General features: G+C 40.5%; 1 protein-coding gene across 29 annotated transcripts in view; it reads left to right on the top strand.

Annotated features, from left to right (window-relative positions):
• Window positions 1-3,980: 3,980 nt before the first annotated feature.
• Window positions 3,981-23,285, top strand: part of rims2a (regulating synaptic membrane exocytosis 2a) — a 183,707-nt gene continuing 164,402 nt past the window's right edge. For 12 of the 29 annotated variants that reach the window (XM_084726049.1, XM_084726075.1, XM_084726046.1 and 9 more), the window contains exons 1-2: window positions 3,981-4,202; window positions 4,652-4,837. In XM_084726049.1, coding sequence (XP_084582175.1) covers window positions 4,668-4,837 — 170 coding nt within the window. In that variant the 5' untranslated portion in view covers window positions 3,981-4,202; window positions 4,652-4,667. The remainder of the gene's footprint in view (window positions 4,203-4,651; window positions 4,838-23,285) is intronic. The other 17 variants (XM_084726060.1, XM_084726056.1, XM_084726068.1 and 14 more) reach the window with 2 other exon arrangements.

Below are 23,285 nucleotides of genomic sequence, written 5' to 3'. Positions count from 1 at the left end.
TAAAGGTTTCAGTATGCTTCAAATGACAAAAGTGTTCAGTTACAAATGCCTGTCTAAAAGCTTGCAGTTGCAGCTTCATCCGGACTGTATCGATGATCGTTCTCCAAGAAAGCTGTGTCTTCTGTGTGTCTTTTCTAGTTCCAAAGTTGTAAATTGCACAAATAGAGCTAATGTTTTAGACAACAGGAGAGTCTCTCCATGATCCAGTCTATGGTGATGCTGCACTCAGTGGTACACATGAAAAGTGATGGAAGTAACTATGAAAACTCGAGCCTGCAGGAGAAATCAAAACCTCCTTTACTTTCTGCTACACACCTGACAAATTACACCATAAAGTTGCCATGATTTCCTGGTATTTCAGTAAGTTACAAAACTTGTCTGTTTGATGTTTCATTGAACATTTCTTTCAAAGCATACTGACACCTTAAGAAACATATGGAACGTGTCCTACAGCTGTGGGGGATGTTTATACTTTTTTCTAATGCTGTGACATTTTAAGTTTACTTTAACATTTATGTTGGATATTAAACCCTGAGGTTTGTAAGATAACTAGCGTGAAAGAGAACAAGGACGGATGTTTTGGGTTATTTGCAAGAACAGCTAGAAAAGCATGCTCTCTCTCTAATTACCTATGGGCTAGGTAACATTTTTAGAGAGCATACTACACTTAAAACCTGTATGTTTATGGGACCTACACTCGTGTTTGCTGATGTGTATTTATAATAAACGTCTACACTAAATATCTACTGTGAAAGCATGTCATTTAGAAGAAATCATGGTCTTGTTGTTTGACTTGTTGCAGCAGATCACTGCAAAGGTGCTAATTTACTTAACAGCCCTAATGAGGTAGAGGCTCTATCCTCTTAATGTTGTCCTTCAAATCCTATCAGCTCTGCAGGCTGACAGACAGAGAGAGAGAGAGAGAGAGAGAGAGAGAGAGAGCTGTCTTAGGGAAAGGGCTGGGAATCAGGAGGGATGGGAAAATGAACAACTTGAGTAGAGATTTTCGGGCACCAGTTTTTCTTGAACACGGCGTGTTAGCCAATAGAGAGAACCAATTTGATACAAGTGCATTGAAAAATGTCTTTTACAGCTTTATACTACTAATGCTGTATGGCCTGGCTCAGCATAAAATAATGTGCTGTATGGTAGTGATGTGAGTTACAAGTCAATCATTCGAAACTCAAGACTTTTTTTTTTTTTTAAATGAATTGGAAGTGTCAGGTCCTCATCTCCACTATCTCATTCACTGACTCATTCCTCCCGCCTGCTACTAGCTAGTGCAAACTGCGAAGATGAGGCGAGACGATGTGTCAATCATACTCATATTAACTGTATTTATTGAAATGTATCAGTTTAATTACAGTATGAACATAGCCCTTTGAGTAATGCAACTACTTTGGAGCTTGTTTTAACTGAGTTCTCACTCTTCCGGCCTGTAGCCCGCTCCCTGCCCTGGACAGCACAAAACAAGTTCCACACCACAGTTGGTAACGGTCCATGAACAAATGTCACAATCCCTGTGAAATAACTCATTATACTATCAGAATTGGTCCTATAACATTTGGAAAGTCTAGAAGAGCAGCATTATTCAAAATAATTTATGTTCATTCAAATTAGCTGACAAATAAGCTGGAAGTTAGCTGGCTCGGGTGGCTGAGGTCTCTGGTCTGCATGCTCTATGGGCACTGTGGCAGGTGGGGGTAACCCACATGACTTGAAAATCTCACATCTCTACTTTACAGGGTGCTGGGTGGTAATAGGGTTCTTTTTTCAGGGCTAAATAATTAGGTGGTATCCGATCGGTGCATAGACTTGTGAGTTAGTTTATACCTGATGTCCACTGCCCCCCCCCCCCCCAAAAAAAAAGGTTGCCACATGAATTTAACTAATAAGTAAGAGCCTTCCATTGGATAATTACTGCAGTGATTAATATGTTTCATCTGGCAACAAGTTACTTAATCCCAACTGATTGAATGAGTAGCTTCTCATTTCAAACAACCATGTCAGAAGACATATCCTGTGGTCATGGAAAAGATGTTACTCTGTTTCAGGAGGGTCAAATTATTGACCTGCATCAAGCAAAGAAAAACAACTAAGGAGATTGATCTAACTGAACTACTAAAACTGGGTTAAGAACTGTCCAACACATTATTGAAACCTGGAAGTATAGTGGTGAACCATCATCTTTGAGGAAACAATGTTGTTGGAAAAAATCTTGAAGATCGTGATCAGAGATTACTTAAACATCTGGTGAAATCAAATCGTAATAAATCAACAGTAGAATTCATGGCTATGTTTAGTAGTGAAAGTAAGAGCATTTCCACACACAGTGTGAAGAGAATTTAAGGGATTGGGACTAAACAGCTGTGTAGTTTTAAGAAAACCACTTAGCAGTGAGGCTAATCGGAAAAAGCCTTCATTTTGTAGGGAGCATAAAGATTGGACTCTGGAGTGATGGAATAAGGTCATGTGGTCTGATGAGTCCATGGGGGCATCAGGGTAAGAAGAGGCGGATGAAGTGATGCACCCATCATGCCTAGTGCCTACTGTATAAGCCTGTAGGGGCAGTGTTATGATCTGGGGTTGCTTCAGTTGCTCAGGTCGAGGTTCAGCAACGATATGTGCTCGAAAAATGAGGTCAGCTCACTACCTGAATATACTGAATTAGCAGGTTTTTCCATCATTAGATTTTTTTCTTCCCTGATTACACGGGCATACCCCAAGATGACAATGTCAGGATTCATCGGGCTCAAACTGTGAAAGAGTGTTTCAGGGAGCATGAGGCATCATTTTCACATGTGGATTGTCCACCACAGAGTCCAGATCTCAACTCTATGGAGAATCTTTGGGATGTGCCGGAGAAGCTTTTACGCAGCGGCCCCACTCTCCCATCAATTCAAGATCTTGGTGAAAAATTAATGCAACTTTGGACAGAAATTAATGTTGTTACATTGCATAAGCTTATCAAAATGATGACATGGGGAATGCATACCATAATCAAAGCTAAAGGCAGTCCATTGAAATATTAGAGTGTGTGAATTTTGTTTTGCCAGGCTTTATTGGAGATGTTTCTGATGCTGCTATAAGAAGAACCCTAGACTTGAGTGTGGCAACTGGGAGGATTTGACACAAACATGAGCGTGTAGAGCTGCTGCAAAGTCCATTTTGGTTTTACAAGCAGTTTTTTAATACAGTGAAACTTTTTACTTTTTTTTATTTCTGTCTTTTTCTTTGACACTATGGGTCAACAAGTTTTTTTTAATAGGGATACAGCTAACAATTGTCTCTGTGTTGTTTAAAAAATGGTTGATCAAACAGTCCAAATTTCAGAAATATTCATTAATAACCAAAACATGCTAAAAAATAGAGGAGGTGGAGTCTGACTCTTTTTTTTTTCTTAAAATAACCTCACAAATTTAACAATTGGATTAAAAAAAAAGATTTCAGAGTGAAGTACATCAAAACAGCTGACAGGTCTTGTGTAACTGCTTGAGCTTCATTTTTTATTCTCCATTTATCATCTCAAAATTTCTGCCAATAAAGCCACTGTGTAGGCTCCTGTACAGTGAATGAAAACAGGACAGACCAGAACCAGCGCCACACCTGCAGTTTCAGTCATTGTCACTAGTCATATTCTGTATTTATCTCCCCACTTCACACACACACACACACACACACACCCCTCACAGTGCTCATGATCTGCTTATGAAATATGCATCAGGCTCTTCCTGCCTGCTCCAGCTGCACACACACGGCCCCTCCACTCCGTGTTTTTGCGGCTGCTGTCTGCCTGCTGTCAATGAACATCCAGCGCGTCCTCTCGGCTTTATTCTTCTACGTGTTTCCATCGCTCCGCCTCTTCTTCCTCTCTGGATCTTTTTTTTCCTCCTCCTCTCTCTCTCTCTCTCTCTGTATCTCTCTATATCTCTCTGTCTCCCTCTCTCTCTCTCCCCCCTCTCTCCCCTCTCTCACTCTCATTGCATCCATTTTTGTGCATTTAAGAAATCTCCAAGAATTACCAACCTGGAGGAAAGCGATCTAACCAGAGTGACAGAGGAGGGTTAAGGACTCCAAACGAAAACAAACAAGGACGGACCGGGCACCTTTTCTGTTTTTTTTATTCCAACATGCGAGTGAAACCTCTCTAAAGGATGGCAGCGATGGGTTAGACAGGATTTAACATGACTGCAAAATAAAAGGCAAGAGTTGTTTTTTCTGTGTTTTTCTACTTTTTTTTTAATAACCCCTGGATGGCTGGATGGATGGAGGCTTGTGTTTGGAATACCTGAAGGTTGTAGCCTGCAGTCTGCTTCTTTTAAGGGCATCTAGTTCTAATCTTTTCTGTTTTATTTTCATGTGTAAATTTGACCTGCAACAGCTTGAATATTGCGAATTCCCCTCGTTTGCAGGCGACGCTCACTCGGCTGCAGCATTTGATAACTCCATTATGAGCGTTTAATAGCTGAGGATGAAGCCTGTAATTAACATTTTGACGCTTATTTCTGCAGTACTAGCTGTGTGCATGCATGATAGTCCTCAACCGAGATGTCACGCCGTCTCTGAGCCACTGCCACCACCACCACCACCAATTTGAATTTTGACAGCATGAAATGTAACCCCAAAATATCGCTATTTCTCGTTTTTGTAGCCACTGTGTGTAAAAGATGTCTGCTCCACACGGGCCCCGGGGCGGCCCCGGCCCTGCTGCCTCAGCGGCCGGCGCCATGCCGGAGATGCCGGACCTCAGCCACCTCACCGAGGAGGAGAGGAAGATCATCCTCGGTGTCATGGACCGACAGAAGAAGGAGGAAGCGAAGGAACAGTCGATGTTAAAGTAAGATAAAGGCGGAGATAGTGGCTGCTGGTGGTGAATAAGCTAACCCCGGGTGTTTATGGGTTGTTTTTTTTTTTTTTTTGACTGTGTGAATTTGTATAACCGTCACTCTGGTGGCTCATGGTGCCTCTTGACATCCAAGCTGGAGCTTTTTCTAGCCGATACAAACCAAGGTGAGGTGACTCTATGCCTCGCCTGACTCCCCCTTTAGAAAACACTTTATGTGACTGGCTGTGTGTCGTTTTATAATGCGGCATACACACTTAGTTGTAGCTATACTAGCTGTACTATAATGGGGCTGGGTTAGCAGCAGCAGCAGCGGGCGCCATTTTCACGTAAAAAGCACGCCAAATTGCTTAACCTTTACCCACGAACGTCACCGACATTACACAATATGACACTGGAAAGATCATTTAAGGTGTCCTTTGTGGTGATGGCGCACGCCTGGCGTGTGTGATTTCAACATTAAAGTCTCGGTAGAGAGCCTGTCGTCCTCCCCCCTTCTCTCCACCACCTCACCCCTCACCTCCCCCTTCCCCGCTCCTCCTCCTCCTCCTCTTGTGTACAGATGTCGCTCGGAGCTGTTTCAGCACCACGGCGCTGTCCACTGTAGGGTTTTAGTTTTTAAGGTGGACCGGACTGATTCCGCCATCATCATGATCGCTGTTTTAACCTTTATAACTGTGCGAGCCATAACTCTGCTTTATGGTGGGAGTATTGCACTCTGTCATCTTTGCCCCGGCCATAAAAACACACTCAGTTGATGTATTGTTAATTAAAAATTTGGTTTGACCTTTTTAGAGAAAGCCAGGCTAATGAGTGGAGAGGGATTTCGGGGTGGTGGCCTTAAATATTTCCATCCTGTTGATTTTCTTGTAGTCTTCCTTCTTCAATGGAAAGGACGCACATGCTTGCATGCTCACCAACCAGGGGATATAGTTTTGACTAGGGCTGTGCTATATATTGATATTATTAGGTCTCCAACTAATGATTATTTTGATTATCGATTAATCTACTTATTATTTTCACAGTTAATCGTTTAGTTAAAAAAAATATCCCAAAATTGTGAAAAATGCTCATCACAATTTCCCAGAGCCTGAAACAATGTCTTCAGATTATTTGTTTTGTATAACAAACAGTCCAAAGTCCAAAAACATCAGAATCTGGAACCAGTATGTGTGACATTTTTGCTTGAAAAATGATCCAAACAATTATCAAATTATCAAACAGTTGGCACTTAGTTTTCTTTCGAACAACTAGTCGATTAATCCTTTGATCATTGCACCTATAGATTTTATATTGATGTTGTGACATGAGATTAGATTGTGCCTTAGATTTTGGATATTCAGGATAAGGCCCAAGTGTTGTCTTTTCCTGGTTTTAAAGGCTCTATTACAGTAAACGGATGTAATTTTCTGAACTTAAAGACCGTTCTAGCTGTTCTGTTATTTACCTTGACTTAGTCATTATATCCACATTTTTGCTGATCATTTATCAAAAATAAAATTAATCTGTCAATATTTTTCCTGATTAGCTGTTTGGTCCAGGAAATGTCAGAAAAGGGTGATCGCTGTGTCCAAGGTGACGTCCTCAAATGTCTTGTTTTGTCCACAACCCAAAGATATTCAGTTTACTGTCACAGAGGACTAAAGTAGCCAGAAAACTTTCACATTTGAGAAGCTGAATTCAGAGAATTTAGTGGTGATTAATTAAATAATTGACAAATAATTAAAGAATCACCTAATCGTTGCAAATACCGTCTCAGACACTGGATATCATTATATTGTGATATGGAATAAGTGGTGTCTTTATCTGATTTTAAAGGCTCCATTATAGTAAAGTGATGTCATTTTCTGAACTTACCAGACTGTTGTAGCTGTTCTACATTTTGACTTTACCAATTTAGTCATATCCAATCATATCCACAATACTGATGATTTGTTATCAAAAATCTCTCGACTACTTTGTGAAAGTATCAGTAGTCATTTTTACAATATTGTCGCAATATCAGTCTTAAGGTATTTGGTCAAACATATTGTTATATTTGCTTTTGTCCATATACTGCCGGGTAGTTTAGCATACAGCAATGCATCATATTCTATAAAAACATCACTATTTCAGCATTTATGGTATATTTTAGGCATAAGGTGTATTTTAGAGAAAATGCATATATCGAGATATATATCGTATATCATGACATAGCTCAAAAATATCATGACATTATTAATGATCCATATTGTCCAGCCCTATTTGAATGAAGCATAAATATTAGACTACATTAACTGATGAGTAATATCCATCCACATTTCTGCCAGAGATCTTTGGCAGGTTTCACTGTTGCTGCAGCCTCCCAGCATGGCCAGTGAGTGACATTAGTGTAAATTAAGGATGTGTGCCACTATCACTGGGAGCTTTTTAGAGAGACATTAGAGCTGTTGTTTTCCATCATCAGGTAAATATTTGCACCAAGGCAGCGTTCCTAATGGAGTGAAAGTTGTGCAATCCCTACCTTGCGCTGCTGCATGATAAACATGACTCATGTACTCCAAGACACGGCTACCTCAGCCCGCTGTGGTGCGTGCAGTGTGAATCATCCAGGCCTTTTCCGCCTTCCCTCCGCTTTCACGCCCCCCTCCCCCTTTTTCCCTCTTCCTTCTTCCCAATAGCTGAGTGTTTTTTTTTCCCCATTTCTCTTTCTCTGAGGTAAAGGGGATTGTCAGTTTTAGTCACTCTTAGTCTGACGGTGATGTCAAAGCCTTGTCATGACTGAGCATGGGCAGAAGAGGCTGTTCTTTGCGAGGGACATGACTGACTGACTGACTGACTGACTGACTGTCTCACCATAATGTTAGGTAACTGATTGCAGGCCACACTAGCTGAAAGCATACAAGACATCAGGCGGTCAAAGAGGCCTTTGTATCGATTGCTTGCGTGCTAATTTGCATAAGAATTATGTTTCCAGCCTGTCTCCTGCATGCTTTGGTTACCTGGGGTTTTATCTCGCTAGCAGGGCTTTACTGCAACTGACAAAAGACATGGAGTTAATATTAAGGGCTGGCTGCCACCATTTTGTAGTGTTTGAGAGATTCTGACGTGCAGGAGACCTCTTGACCCCTTTTTTGCTGTAATAGTGAAGTTTTCCTTCAATTTTACACACAGGAAGACTGGTTAGTTTTACTGCGTTCTGTCTATATGTACAAGGTGACTCATCATGAGTCATCAAAACAGTAAATCCCCACTTTCTTCATCTATGAATCACACAAGAATAACATATCCTAAAGCAGCGCTAATATGCTCAGCGCTGGCATAGGTACAACTGCAGTGGATTAACTTGTCATTGGATGGTTCGTAGCATCTCCGGCAGTGTTGGAAACAAATACCCACACCGCCGCAACATCCAAACCTATAGCCCGTGTGCATCTGTGCTGTCGCAGTCACGGTCCAATCCCACAGCGGATGGCTTGGATGGCTTTTCGGGAAAGTGGCAGTTTGAACATCGAAGTGTGTAATCTAACAGAGGGAATCCTGGGAGGATGGAGGGATGGTGGAGAGAAAGAGAAGCCTCCAGCTGCAGGGCTTGCCAACTTGCTGTCATCTCACTGGAGGTGCTACAGAGAGCGTGGATGGAAATCCAGTGCTGCTGACTCGCATGTAATTAGCTACTCTCCCTTAGCCTGCTCAGTCTTAGCAGGCCTATATATGTGTGTGTCTGCATGTAGAAAATGTGCTGCACCAATCAGAATCAATATCCTAAAGTCCATTTGGCCGTGCACTACATATAGCTCATTCCTAGAATTCTGTCCTAGAAAGCTTATCCAAGCTGCAGTTAAACAGTTAGTATATTTTAGGGCTGCTACTGATGATTATTTTCATCATCATGATTTTTTTTTCATGATTAATCATTTAAAATGTGAAAAATGCTCATCACAATGTCCCAGAGCACAAAGTGACATTTTCAAAGTGCTTCTTTTGTCCAACCAACAGTCTAAAATCCAAAGACTCTTCATTTACTATCATGAATGACAAAGAAAACCAGAAAATCCTCACATTTAAGAAGCTAGAAGCAGCAACTGTTTGATGTTTTTGCTTGTAAAATAATTAACTGACTAATTGTTGCAGCTCTAGTATATTTAGTACAGAATCTTAACATTCCTGCGCAAACATGTATGATTAAGCTTGTTCCATTAAACTGAATACACTGGAGCTATTAGCTAGCTTTCCATGCATCAGTGAGTCTCTGAGCAGTACAGTAATGATGGGATTGGGACCCCTGCCCCCACCCACCCAGACACTGTGTATCCTACAGGCAGGCATCAGCTGCATGTGATGGGGTGACCCACAGAACGCCCGGGGCTCCACTTCTCCTTTCTCCCTGTTCCTCCGGTCCTCTAGGGCTGCTTCCTGGTTCTGCTTGGTGGCTAAGAAAGGAGGGGTCAGGAGGGGGTAGTAATGCTCTCCATCCTAACTCTGACTTTCTGTTTCACACCTCTACCCTCGAACGCTTTGTCATTGTTTCTATTTCTCTCGCTGCATATTAGTGTTACCTGTATTATGAGGACATAATATTCAGGCACACACACTATCTCACACAAGTATCATAACACACACTTATGAGTGATATTATTACCACATAACTAGCATTCCAGTAAATATCGCAGTCCCTCCTCTTCCTTGTGACAGTGCTTAACTCATGAATTGGGGGGACTGTGTCATTTGCTCAGGGACCTTCGTTGACAGTGCTAATTATACCGGCTGCCTTGTAGAAGGGACTCCCGCTGAGATGCAGCTATTCCAGGGCTCTGAGGTGTCTGCTGCTCTGCCATATATTTGGGCACCCCCATTTTTATAGCCCAAGATGAAGGATGTCCCGAGTCCCCATTCTTGTTTCCTGTGCCTGGCAACATGATGTGTTTCAGGATGTTTTGGGAGGTTTTATCTCAGAGGTTGACATTTTGTTTAAAGACCCCCATCTGAGATTTTGTCTCAGAGACCCCAACATTGTCACTTGACTCCAAAAATCTAACCCATGAGACCCAGGAGACTTTGGCCAATCATAGGCCGGTAAGATAGTTGATTGTTGAGTGTCATTCCCGAAATATGAGTTTTTCATTCATTCATTTCAATCATCTTCGAGCCAACAGTTCAAAAAGTTTGTACTTTTACAACCACGGAATGAGACTCAACAATCAACTATGTTTCTCCAGAATCACTTACTGCTTTGCCTTTAATGCTCCAATATTATTACTACACTTGTGTATTACACTTCCACCGAATTGGGGAACTTATGAGAGATGAAAAAAAAAAGGACAGTAAAAATCGAAGTAGCAGAGACCGAGATATCGTGACTTTACCAAACTTAAATGCGCTCACTTCATAGGAGTTTGCATATAGTTTTTTTTACCTTCCCATTCCTAGTAAAACTGCATGTCTTTTTATTTGGAACTATTAAAAATTACTATCACAGGCAGAAAAGTCCTCTTCAAAAGTAAACAACTAATCTAGGTGTGTAAACGGGTGTAGTGTCCTTTAATTTCTGCCATATTTTCAGGCCTATCTTCAGTTATACCTGGTTGCTATGTACGCTGTTATACTGTAACTATTTACAATGCACTGTACACTGGGAGGTAATAGTGATGAGAATCTACAGGGTTATCATTATTTAATTTGAGCATTTCATTGTGAATGGAACTATAGTGTAACTAAATTGTTTACATGATACTAATAGTAGGTGGTAGGAATTTATTATTAATTATCCTAATTTAAAATAAACATTTTTTATGAACTGTATACTTTGATTGACATCAGTTCGCTCTACAGTGATGGAAATAAAATCATGTTTCTGGTTAACATGCAGCACAGCTATGGCTATGAGGGGTGTAGGGGGTTGGTGTGTGTATGTGTGTATGTGTGTGTGTGTTCGGCATGAAGAGCATTGACCTAGAATTAGCTTTGATTGATCACATCCCATTTCCTTTTTCTGTTACCCCCCCCCATCCCCACCCCCACCGCACATGCACACTCAAACACCTCTCCCCCATGTCCTGGCCATTTATCTGATAGTGCTAGAGAGCTCGGTGTACCAGCTGGGGTTAGAGCTACAGAGAGGGGCCCTGTGTGTCCCTGGAGGGTACACAGTTGGATCTCAGCCTCTCTGAGAGTGTGGCAATGGCACACACACACACACACACACACACACACACACACACACACACACACACACACACACACACGTTTGTAGAGACCTGAGCATCAAAATTTCAATGTTATTTACGTGTAAATTAATGTTAAAGGGATAGTTTGGATTTTTGAAGTGGGGTTATATGAGGTACTTATCCATAGTCAGTGTAGCATTACCATGTGTCAGTGTCAGTGTCAGACAGCCTTTTCCGTTGGGAAACCGCCATGATATGTCAAATATCTCTTGTAATTTTACCTTACAGAACACACGAGTTCCTTCACAAACAAACTAATCAATCAAGGCAGTGGTAGACCAGAAACTTTTTGCTTAAGATGTCTGGTTGCCTTTGGCGAGAGCAATATTTTGCATAAAACAGCAGTTTTAGGTGGCTAAAATATGTTGTGCTGCTGATCCTGTCCACAGCAGTACATTGCTTACTACAATCTATTGTAGGAAAAAAAAAAACAGAATACGGACAAGTACCTCATACAACCCCACTTCAAAAAAATCTGAACTGTCCCTTTAAGATTTTCAGGGCACTCTGAGCAACGAGAAAAATAGAAATAGAAATACCTTAACTAAATACAGATGAAGTGACCACAGCTTGGTGGACAGCGAGAAACCTGGCAACCCAAACAAAACACACTGTGTCAACTCTGCAAACAAGAGCCAGAGGCAGAGCAACACTTTGTGGTACACTGTAGCCCGTGTGAAGACAGGACAAGTGAATTATTCACCAAAATCAAAGTCGAATACCAAGAATTAAAGGAAAGTCTCAGACCAAAACAATTATTTTGAAAAAAATCTCATTGTGGAAGCAGCAAAATGTGAGACAACCAGTGAAAATACACCTTAGACTGTACTGTGCTCCTTCAAAACGTGATTACATCTGTGCACCATAGGATAATATACAGCATGTTGTAGAGCCAGACTGATATATATATATATATGTACAGTATTATTGGCCTAACACAGCTATTTTGGTCTATTTCAGGATTGGTGTGTGGATCCAATACAGTTTAACTTACTGACCCCAAAACGAGACCTTTCTGTTTCCCAGCAATGTTCTGTACACCATTTTTTTTTCAAAGGATGTGGAAGTCGTGTTCTATGGCAGTTTTTCTCTGTATGTACTGTTCATGTTTTATGAAGAGTTTAACATGAAACAGGCCATATAATAATGATAGGAATCACATCTATACAGGGTTAATAGTAGTCTATTCTGTAGCTGCTAAAAAAAATGGATATACATTTTTTTATATGCACAGATATCGGATTGATATTTTGTATCAGCTGATATGCAAAGTTCAGGTAATGGTAAAATGGAAAAAATGGCATGGAACAGTGCTATGTGTGCATGTTTGTTTTTTTTCTAAATTTATTTTTAATGATTAAAATAAAGATTTTTTTTTTTTTTACCTTAATCCGTAACATAAGTATTGGTGTTGAACTCAAAAAAATCTAGTATAGGTTGGACCCTAGATGTGTAGTGTATAGTATTGTATAAGGTTCAATGTAGTAAATAATATAGTGTCGTTCTTTTACAGTCTAAATGACTATACTTTGTAAACCTTGTACAACCTGCTGTAGGAGTACTGTACTCAGTTGTGTTCCTGCCAGTAAAGCTATTTGAATAATAAAAAAAAAAAGATCAGAGAGAGACCTATGGTTGTGAAATGAGGCGAGGCAATGCTCAGAAGCTTCCCACTGGACAATATACAGTATACACTCTCTCTCTCTGCCTTCCTCTTGTTCTCTTAGCTCACTCACCCATGCTTACTCGCCTTCCCATGCAAAAAGCAGATTCTGTCATGAGTGTTCCAGAGACTCCCATCCCCCACCACTTCCCCCAAGGGAGAGAGGGAGAAAGTGGAAGAGTGGATGCTGTCTTGACTCTATAAAGCAGAACGCACGCCAAATGAATACATCATCATGCCAATTAAAGTAACAATGTGTTTTGGTTATGGAAGGTTGGCATGTTATCAAGTAGTTTGGCTCAGCTGCGCAGGAAATATGGTTAGAACACAATGTCTGTCATTAAAATGATGTATAATATATGAAATTCTATATTTACAAGTTGCTTGTAAGCTGGTGCTATTATGGGTGTGAAGTTGCATTACTCCAGTGTAGAGGTCCTTTGGTGCTCTCCTATCCCTCTATCTTTTTATACATTTCAGCCATTAACCTATTGTATCTGTCAGATTGCCTCCAGCCATGCGTATGTGCACTTTTTCTCTCATCCTTTGCCTTTTCAGTTTTATTCTGTACTGTATACCCTTCCCAGTTGGCTCAGAGTGTCTGAATGTAAGCTAACTATACTACATATTTACCTTGACTGAATCAGTGTTACTATTTTCCTTAAAGGATAAAGCAGGTATTATTTTCCTTGTATATTTTAGATTCTATAATCCAAAGAAAAGACCAAAACCAACAGTGTCATCAGCAGTGGCCTGTTTCTCACTAGCTCTGGACTTCCCTGCCCTGTCTGTGGGAATCAGACCCAAATCCATTTATAAGGATATAGCAGAAATGCATTGATTTTCTTAAAAAGTAGCATTAATCAGTTTTTATGGCTGCTGGTAGAACTTGCCGGGGAACCAGACATATCTCCAGAGCTCATGTTTTCATTTGCTCTGGCAGACACCTCTGGCCACCCTTCTAGTCAGACAGAATTTCACTAGCCTCGGATCCAGTCACAAACGTTTATTTAATATGTGGCGGTTTGAATATTGACAGAGGACTGTCACCAGTCCAGATTTGAAAAGTCGCATGCCACTTTTTTTTGCTGCTCTGATTTGTTGTTGGTTTGCTCAGCGCAATCCCTCAGGCCCCCAAAACTCATATCAAATTGTTAAACTATGCAGTGCTGATCAGATATGGATCAATATTCTGTTACTGCATTGCCTATTCCTTGCCCAAAATGTTTTCAGATGCACAGTTTAGCGTACCGTTTAGTTGTAATACAAAAAAGGTCGTAATCAGGTGTCAATATGTGCCCTGCTTGAAAACGAACCAAGCACCACTATGTAACATGTTTCTGTTTTGTTTTTCTGACTGGTTTTTGGTCTATACAATTGCGTCCAGAAGCCTTTTGGCCTGAGCATGTTAGTAAATTCCTTTGGAAATCGAAAGTGAACTGACCGCTAGGATAGAACCCCAGAACAAGCTGAACATCACACACGGCACAGGAAGTTTTAATGGCTAACATGCTAGCAGACAGAGCGACAATAGCATTCACTTGAAGGCCAAATGACAAGTGCAAGTTTGATATCCACTGTCTGCTCTACTGTTATAGCTAGCTAGTTGCTAACTTTGCCAATATGCAATGTGGTGATGGGCATGTAGTGTATTGCGAGATTACCAGAGATTTTTTTGTGGGAAACAAGTAGATAAGGTTGACAAGAGCAGTGAGAACGAAGACAGCAAAATTATGGGCCTTAAAAACAAAACAGTAAGCTGAAAGACACTTAAAGCTATAAAATACAACATTTTCATCAGATACATCAGAAAATGAGGAAGAAAACTCAGTGAATATGAACATAATTATATTATATTACTTCGTCCATGAACATAGACGCTACTTCACGACATCATTAAACTATGTCTCTTGCTATTGTTTTAATCTAAGAGTGACTCTAGAGCTGTAGCACCTTCATATGTGTATTTAAATGTTGCATAAAACTGAGTTGAGCTGATGTGATAATTTTGGGTATGAAGTCACAAACCTCTTCACATTACACATAGCCATTTGACCAGTCGTTCATATAAAATATTGATTTATGCAGATTTAAAAAGGCTGGGTTATTTCAGCTGGGAGTGGTAATTTTAGAAAATGTCACTCAAAGAGGAGTAAATATGCATTTGTTGGGGACTATTTTTGTCAGAGGGTTGGTGTGCGAGAGAATATTTATGGCAGCAGTGTAGTGCATGTGTGAGTGACTCAAAATAAACTACAGTGCTCATGTTCCAGTTAATCAAAGAACATGTCACCAAGTACAACAGTGTGACTCATTGATGGGTTTTTAATAGTTTTTGGACAACAATACACCTCTACGTCACCGAGGAGGTTCAATCAGGGTTTGGCTACAAAGGAAGAAACCTTTCATTGTTGGTTTTGGTTGTTTCAGAGGTTTAGCGGAGGAGAAGACGCGCAAGGATAAGTTCAGATGGATCAGAGAAGGAGACGAGAGGGCAGGACAAGAGGAAAGCGTAAAGGACAGGTTAGCAGCATGGGAGAGAGGGGAGAGGAAATGAGAAGGGACGAGAGGACAGGAAAGGAGAAGAGAACATCAGAGAGAAAATGAGAGGAGAGACATTGACGTCTGAGATGCTATCAGGTCTCGTTGCTGATATGACAGCCTCAGTCCCCATTGACAGAGCAATCAGCCTACCATCTCCCATAGCCTGCTGTTCTCTTGCGTGGCACAGCACAGCGTCGGGCCCTATTGTCTCTCAGGGCTTTGTTCTAAATAACATCTGCATTCGTCAGCATAGGTTTTATTCTCTTCAGGGCTTTTATCCCTCAAGCAAAGTTTGAAGGGATTTTCCTGCCCCTGGCTGCGCAGTTTGAAATGCCCTTGGCAAAACATGACAGTGGGAAAATATTGTAGAATCAGACTAGGTTGTGTTAACTTGTACAAGGGATGATGTATATTTATAGCAATGTATAATCAAGTGCACACTGCAGCACAGGGTGAACCATTTTTACTGTACGTGTTAAATAATTAGGCAGCAGGGCCTCAAACTGCTGTAATTTTTTGATGATTAACTTTAAGCAGGTAGTGTTGGACTAGTAAAGGAGCAATACTTGGCTGTTATAACGCTGGTTTCCTGTCAGAAAAGGCTGTCTAACGACAAAGGTGAAATGCTGAAAATATTCTATGTTTAAACTAATACAGATGTTTTTTTAACTGGTTAAAATACCTTCTGGTCCATGTCCACAGCAGTTCATTCTCTGCTCATAGCCCTCTATGTTACTGTATTTAATACACTGACTATCAATACGTACCTCATGTAACCCCACATTAAATAATCTGAACTATCCCTTTAATGCTACTGATCCTGGACTGAGCCAGAACAGAACCCAACGACAGCTCCAGCACTAGAACATCTGGCCTGCTGTTACATAAGCCTCCCAGCATGCTGTGTGAGAGTGGCCTGAATGAGACAATGCAATCGAAAATGCAGAGAGAGCTGAATAGTTGGTTACGGAGGAGGAAAAATGGGAAAAAAGGGGAGATAAATGCACAAGGTATCCTCAGCCAACGAGGGCACAGAGAGTAGAAACGTGAGAGCGAAAGGGGGCCACTTTATCACTTTTATTGCCCATCCCCCGTCCCCATCCACCCTGAGTAGAGTCAATGTGGAGGAAGATATACAGCATCTGACCCTCTGAGGGAAACCTAGTGCTTCTGAGGAACATATGTGCCTGCTATAGAGTAGCTGGCAGCGCTGATGTTAAATGTGTCTCTCAGAACCGTGGGGCAGTGTGATGATACAGTTGAGACAAATCCAGCAAGGCACACTAATGGTCTTTCTAGTACACACACTAATTGAGCATAACAGGAAAGATATTTGTTACTGATTTGTCAAACTGTAAAGGGGATGCTGTGGGACAGGTGCTTTGTCAGTGTAGTGCCTTTTCTCTCATCTGTGACATTCCCGCAGGGTTTGTTTCATGATTGTTGAACCCTGAAAGGTCAGAGAGAAAGACAGAGGTCTCAAACCGCAAAGCCTGGAGGATCCAGATATCCAGGATTTCATTTAGACTAGGCTAGACCGGTTAGTTCTTACACTGTGGATGATGTGTGAATCAACTAAACAAACCTCACAAACCTGTGACACAGTCAGCTGTACAACGCTCAAGTCTAGTTTATGTGTTTTTGTTTTGAGGGTTGTGCGTTCAACTTTCAAAGAATATTTCATAACATTTTTTTTTTACTATTATTTTGGGGGCTTTTTAGCCTTTATTTGATAGGACAGGAAATGGTAGAGAGTAGGGGGACGACCCTCAGCAAAGGGCTGCAGACTGGATTTGAATCCATGGTTGCTGCTGTACATGGGGCGCATGCTCTACCAACTGAGCTACCAGGGTGCCCCACTTCAGTAGCACTTTATTTGAAGGGGTGTGCATAAGACTGTCATTATACTGTCACATGAAGGAGCCTTTATGAATGTTTATGACCATTGTCATAAAGTATAATCTGGTCAGTTATGTAATTTTTAATGCAAAGTTGATGCCCAGGTGGCTTTCTTGCAGGTTTGGTTCCTGGCACCCTGGGTCTAAGTCGGCTAGCTCCACGGCAAACTGAGCTAACTAGCTAACACCAGCTAAAGATAACAAGAGAAAGTGGTTATCCTACTTTGACAAACAGGAAAACTAGCTAACAGTAATCTGTTCATCAGGTAACTCCGTTAGCTAAATTACTTTGGTACTGTACTCTGCTGTCAGGCCTTATAACATTTAATTACATTTTTATGACAAGTCCAAAATGTACCAGTGTACTTGAGGTCAATGAAACTTCATGACACATAATATAGACTATATATAATGGTCTGATGATGGCCAGAGTCAAAACCAACCATGTATGACAGTATAATGTTAAAACATTACCTATGAAGCAGTCTCCTTATTTTTGATTATGTCAAGTTGTCATAACAAAGACATTAGTGGCTTGATTAAGGTTAATATTTCATAACAAAGACATCTCAAACAATGTTACCTTTTCTTTAAAAATATTAAAATTGACTGAGTGACACTTAATGACAAGTGTCACAAATATTCATAAAGGCTCTGTCATATTTGTAGCTGTGTCATTACAGGGTTATGACAGTGTTATGACCGAAAATGAGTAGAGTCTGTTGTGATATACTGTTAGCAAGCAAGTGAGAGACAGAGAGTGAAAGCAGGAGAGAGAAAAACACAGATACCTGGACAGAGACAGGCAGAGGCAGTTATGAGGCCGCTGAATGGCCAGTTACCAAAGGTGGAACGTGGCACCAGGTCACTTCAAGCTGATTGCACTCAAAAGCGTGAGAACCCTCATGCTGTTAGTTGGACTATTAATAGTGGAGACATTCAGCTTTCTGCAGTGGCCGGCAAGCAGCCAGGCATCTAAACAGGCAGCAAGGCCTGCGGTCATTTAGGCGTTCAGGGCGGCAAGGCAGCAAGGCAGAGACACTTACAGGACAAGCTCCAGCCACCAGTAGGAGAGAAGACCTCCTCATGAAGAGAGAGAACATTTAGTTAATTAACAGAGCTAATTAAAGAACGTTTGATTATTAATTTCATTTGTGCTTTGGTAAATATTATTTTAATAATGACAGAACCATTTAATTCGATAAAGATGACAAACATGGCTAGTGTCGTTTGCATGCTCACTTAGCTTGTTGTCCGTTTTCAACAGCAACCTTGTATCAGCTTGAGTAAGCAAATTTATCCCACAGAAACTTTGCAGAGATCTTGTTTCTTGTTGGTCTGCATATGAATAATTTCTCATGATTTGTCACAACAGAACAGAGGCAGCTAAGTGCAAGTATGGTAGGTAGGTGGGCTGTGAGTCAACAAAGAAAGTCAGGCTTCAAGACTAATTTTGCTGTTGATAATTAAAGGAGTAATGTTACATTTTGGGAAATGGGAAAGATAAATAGAGTACTTCTGGCATGTTTGGGAAACATGCTGAGAGTCAGTTCTGTATGCTGACTATGAAACTACAGCCCGCAGCCGGTTAGCTTAGCACAAAGTCTGGAAACAGAGGGAAACAGCTAACCCCGCTCTGTAAGTTTAAAAACTCCACCTACCAGCACCTCTGAAGCTCATCAATAGACATTTTTCACAGCAGCAATTTTGACATGAAATAGTAAACACAGTAAGTAAGGTTCAGTTCCATTCGTCAAACAGAGTCAGGCTGCTGCTATTGTGTACATCTGTTCACTGGAATGGCTCTGCTACATTAAATGAAACAGGACTTTTATTAATATAATGAATGATATCTGTGTTTACCCTGCTATTTTATATCAATATGGCTGCCAGGAAAAAGGTCTATTAATATTTAATATTTTGTTTTTTTATTTTGTAAACAAACAGTAATATAAACTGACAACTTATTATTTTAGCCTTAGCCAGAACTGGGCTAACTTTTACTCTTGGTTCCAGTCTATAAGCTAAGCTAATTGTGAACGTCAAACTATTTTTTTAATCATGAATGTCAAACTTTTTTTTTTTTCTTTTGACTATTAATCCATCCCTCCATTCAGTTTCTGCTCCTTGTCTGGGTTCAGGTCACAGTGGTTGCAGGCTAAGCTAATGTGCCCAGTTCCTCTTCTTCCTAGCTTCTTTATTTAGTTTTCCCTGGGGATTCCAAGGTGAAAGCAAAGCCTGTCAGTTAGGTAATATTTTCATGGAGTCTAATGTTTTTCAATTTCATACAACTTGTGTCTTTTTCAAGCAGTCTGACAGCAAAAGTTTATAGAAAGGTCCACACCTAGCAGAATTGCTAACACTATCACATTAGCTCAAGTGAATGTTGCTGCCACTGAAGGAGTTCTTAAACTTTGTTTTTTTTTAGACCAGGACACAACTCAAGTAAAGCTAGACTCATCCCAGAATGCAAGCTAATACATTTCATATGGGCCACCTTAATAAGTCCTATTTTTGGTAAAGTAAGACACAAAAATAAGCCAGTTTTCACATTGGTGCTTCTTAAAAAGAAACACAACACAGCTCAGACCTTTGTAAGAATTTTTGCCCTAGATTTCGACCCTGTAGTGAGAGAAACTAAACAGAGAGGTGGACTAGATTATGGCCTAAAATGTGGTTACGTTTTTCTTATTTAAATGAAAGTAATTAGATCCATGTGTGTAACAACTGCTACTAACCCAAATGAAATGACCTGTTAATAGTCCTCACCCACCTAGATGCTTTGTTGTGTGTGTGTGAGCTGGTATATTTACTAGCGGTAGTTTACACAGGGCGCTCTAATCTCTCCTTCCCTCTGTGTGTGTGTGTGTGTGTGTGTGTGTGTGTGTGTGTGTGTGTGTTTGTATGTCTGTCCGTGTTCTGCTCATTCAAGACTCAGCTGGTCGGAGCAGGTGCAAGCTGGTGACTCAAACACGTGCGTGCTGCCTAGCCGGTCCTTCTAATACGCCTTTGTGTGGCCCAAAAACTGAAACCATCCTGTGCTTTCTATAAACAAACGCAGACTCCTCTGTATTTCATCCAACACACGCACACAGACATACTACGGCGCTCTCAGCGCTCAATGAAACACCCACACACTCACACACATTAGCTCCGTAGAGGCCTCACAAACCAGACAGTAGAAATTATTATGTAATGATTGGTGTAGTGATTCTGTTGGAAAAGTTTACATTTGCTTATGCAATCCCTGCTAACATCAGAGGGTTTTTTATTTTTGAAATACAGTAAGTAATCATGTGATGTATTTTGATACAGCCCTGAAATCCACTTTTTATTAATTTTTTAAATAATGTTTTACCTGTTTGCTCTGCACATGCTGTAAAAATCATACAGGAAACTTAAATGTAAATATAAATGTTTTATTTTTTCAAGTTAATTAAAATTAAAGTAGTAGTTGTAGAAATTTTCATAACACTTCAGAATTTCTAAACATGAGTTTGTCCAAATTTTAGTCTTTTGATTTAAAATGATGAGTTAAATGAATGTACTGTACAGAGTTCAATTAACACATTAAATTAAGTTTCTAAAGAAACATGATCAACATATTAGCAGACTTCCCAGCATGCTTTGCTTGACAGATAAAACTCTCCTGATATCCTCCTTTTTATAGCGTGAAGAAAACATATATGATGAAAACTTGCTGTGTGTCTCTAATAGATTTTAAGATAGGTCATGGTTGTTGTTTTTTTTCTTTTTTTTCACAATGATGAAAATATTGTGAATCACGATTATGTTTTTATTGAATTCAGTCACTACCCACGCACAAAATTTAATAAATTCACTCTTCAGCAGTTTTGCATGCTGTCTTTTTAACAGTGCTGGAACAAAGTAGCTCCAACAAGAACAGCTGAAGCCTGACTACTTAGTGTGAAATGAACTGACTTTTGTAACTGAAAAAAAAAAATGCAAAAGGAAATCACAGTTGTTTGTTATGTTTGTTGTGTGACTTAAGAGTTGTTGGATCAATTTAATATTTTTATATTACTGAACGCGTTTTCTCAATGTTTGCTCGACTAATCAAATCACAAAATTACCTCAACTCGTCTTCTCAAATTCAGTGAACTTTATTACAGAGAAATCTGCAATATATTCACTGTAATAAATCATAAAATGGCTTGGATATGTTATCAGAGCTTAAAGAAACATGTTCAATTTCAATATTTGCTTGTCTGAAAACAATGTAACAGCCGTGGTGTCCTCATTTCTGTTCTCTCCCCAGCATGGCTGTTTTTGTTTGCCCATTTCACTGTAATTGGAGTTAAACATAATGCCGTGTGTTCGCTGAACAAGTAGGTTTCTGTTTCTGAGTTGTAAGAAATAATTTATAATCTTGCAGAAGGAATGGATATTTCTAATGATTGAATTCAGAGATATGTTAATGGAGTGTGGCAGGAAGTGAGACAGGCAGCCACTTTACTCAAGTCCAGAGCGTGTATTTGGGCTTTCGTTTTCAGGATGACGGTTATAACTTTACATTGACAGACAATTCACAGTTATAAACAGCTGATTAACTTACAGTGTAGGACTCATCGTCTCTTGTTATTGTCAGCTAAGAACGCTGTGCTCGTCCTTCACTCCTGCAGTGTTCCTGCAGCCTGCCTGAGCTGCGTCGAGTCTGGGGAGGAGGGTGCGCGGGGAAACAACTCATTTCTACTATAGCTTGTATATTAAATAGGATTTCAATCTCATTACTTTTTTTTTTTTTTTTACATTGTATAACTTATATTCCAACCTTCATTCCTCTCTTGTTCCACCATAATTCTCCTCCTGTGCCTTTAAATTGGTTATTGTTGTTAGAGGTATGGCAGGGATCAGGGGTTAGATGTTTAGTAGCATTACACCGTTTTACATGAACAGTAGATGCTGTTGTAGGTAGATTACAGAGGCAGCCGACTGACATAAATAGGGGAGGATAAAGAGCAGTCGTTATCATAACGTCACTAATGCAGCCGTGGCCCCTTATATAAGCCCACTGTTTGAACGCCACACACAGGCGCTACCATGTAACCTACACTAGGACATACTGTACAGCATGTAGACCACTGCTCACACTGCCTAGGGCTGAAGGTGGCTTTGTGGGAGCTTTAAATGCATTATTCCACAGAATCAGTATCTGTATGTGAGCACGCGTTAGTGTATTCACGGTTGCCCGGTTTGTGTAGTGTTGCGTGTACTACAGCATCTACCATGAAAATAACAGTGGAGGGACCTGTTTTTCATCCCCATCATCTGACACTGATCAGGACGGAGGAGCGATGTTGTGATCCCGGGATCGTGCTCCTCGACCGAAGTCTGATGGAGGATCTCCCACTAATCCCTTAATATCACTCGTCCCACTGAGATACTGCCACCATCGCCATGGTGATGCTGAGATGGCCTGGATGTGTAGTAGTGGAACGAGGAGGGAGGGAGGGAGGCAGAGGGGTGGGGGTGGGGTGTTGCTGCACACAAGTGTAGAAATCCTCCTTTGTGAAACATAAATACAATCATTTGAAGTAGTATCTCAAGGCAGGAAATGCAGGCATTTAAAGTCACCAGGCATCAGGCCATGAAGAGGAGGAGGAGGAGGAGGAGGAGGAGGGAGGGGCCTCTGGGTTGGATCTGTTTGCTGTAGACGGCGAGTAAAAGCTGGTCGCCTTATCCTCAAGTGGGCGGCTGCTTGGATGGTTGGTCGGCTGGTTGGCTTTAAATCTGCGCAGAGAGGCGACTAATGCAAGGGAATCCTTTGATTTGTGATTTTACAGCAGCCAAAGTCAAACAGATCTTTCTGCCATTGGACAGATGTTGAGAGACAGCGAGTTCAAGTTAATTTAAGTTGTACAGTATTGTGGTCACATCTGTTTATTTAGCTGAACGTGCCAGTCTTTAAAACCCCTGTGGTATGTCTTATTGGGTTAGATTTGAAATGTAGTCAGTTATTGAATACAGATTACGTAGCAGTTTTGTAAATAGTAACATAATCCAGTACAAAAAAATTAAAGGTACAGTTCACCCAAAAATTATATTGTATTTTCCATCTGACCTGTAGTGTTGTTTATTTAATTTGATTATTTTATTTATTTATTTATTTT

Source organism: Lutjanus erythropterus, chromosome 9 (genome assembly GCF_056507025.1).
Source record: "Lutjanus erythropterus isolate fLutEry1 chromosome 9, fLutEry1.hap2, whole genome shotgun sequence".
In the NCBI taxonomy this organism is placed as follows: domain Eukaryota; kingdom Metazoa; phylum Chordata; class Actinopteri; order Lutjaniformes; family Lutjanidae; genus Lutjanus; species Lutjanus erythropterus.
Note: the sequence above shows the minus strand (reverse complement) of the source record. Positions and strands in the feature narration are given on the sequence as shown.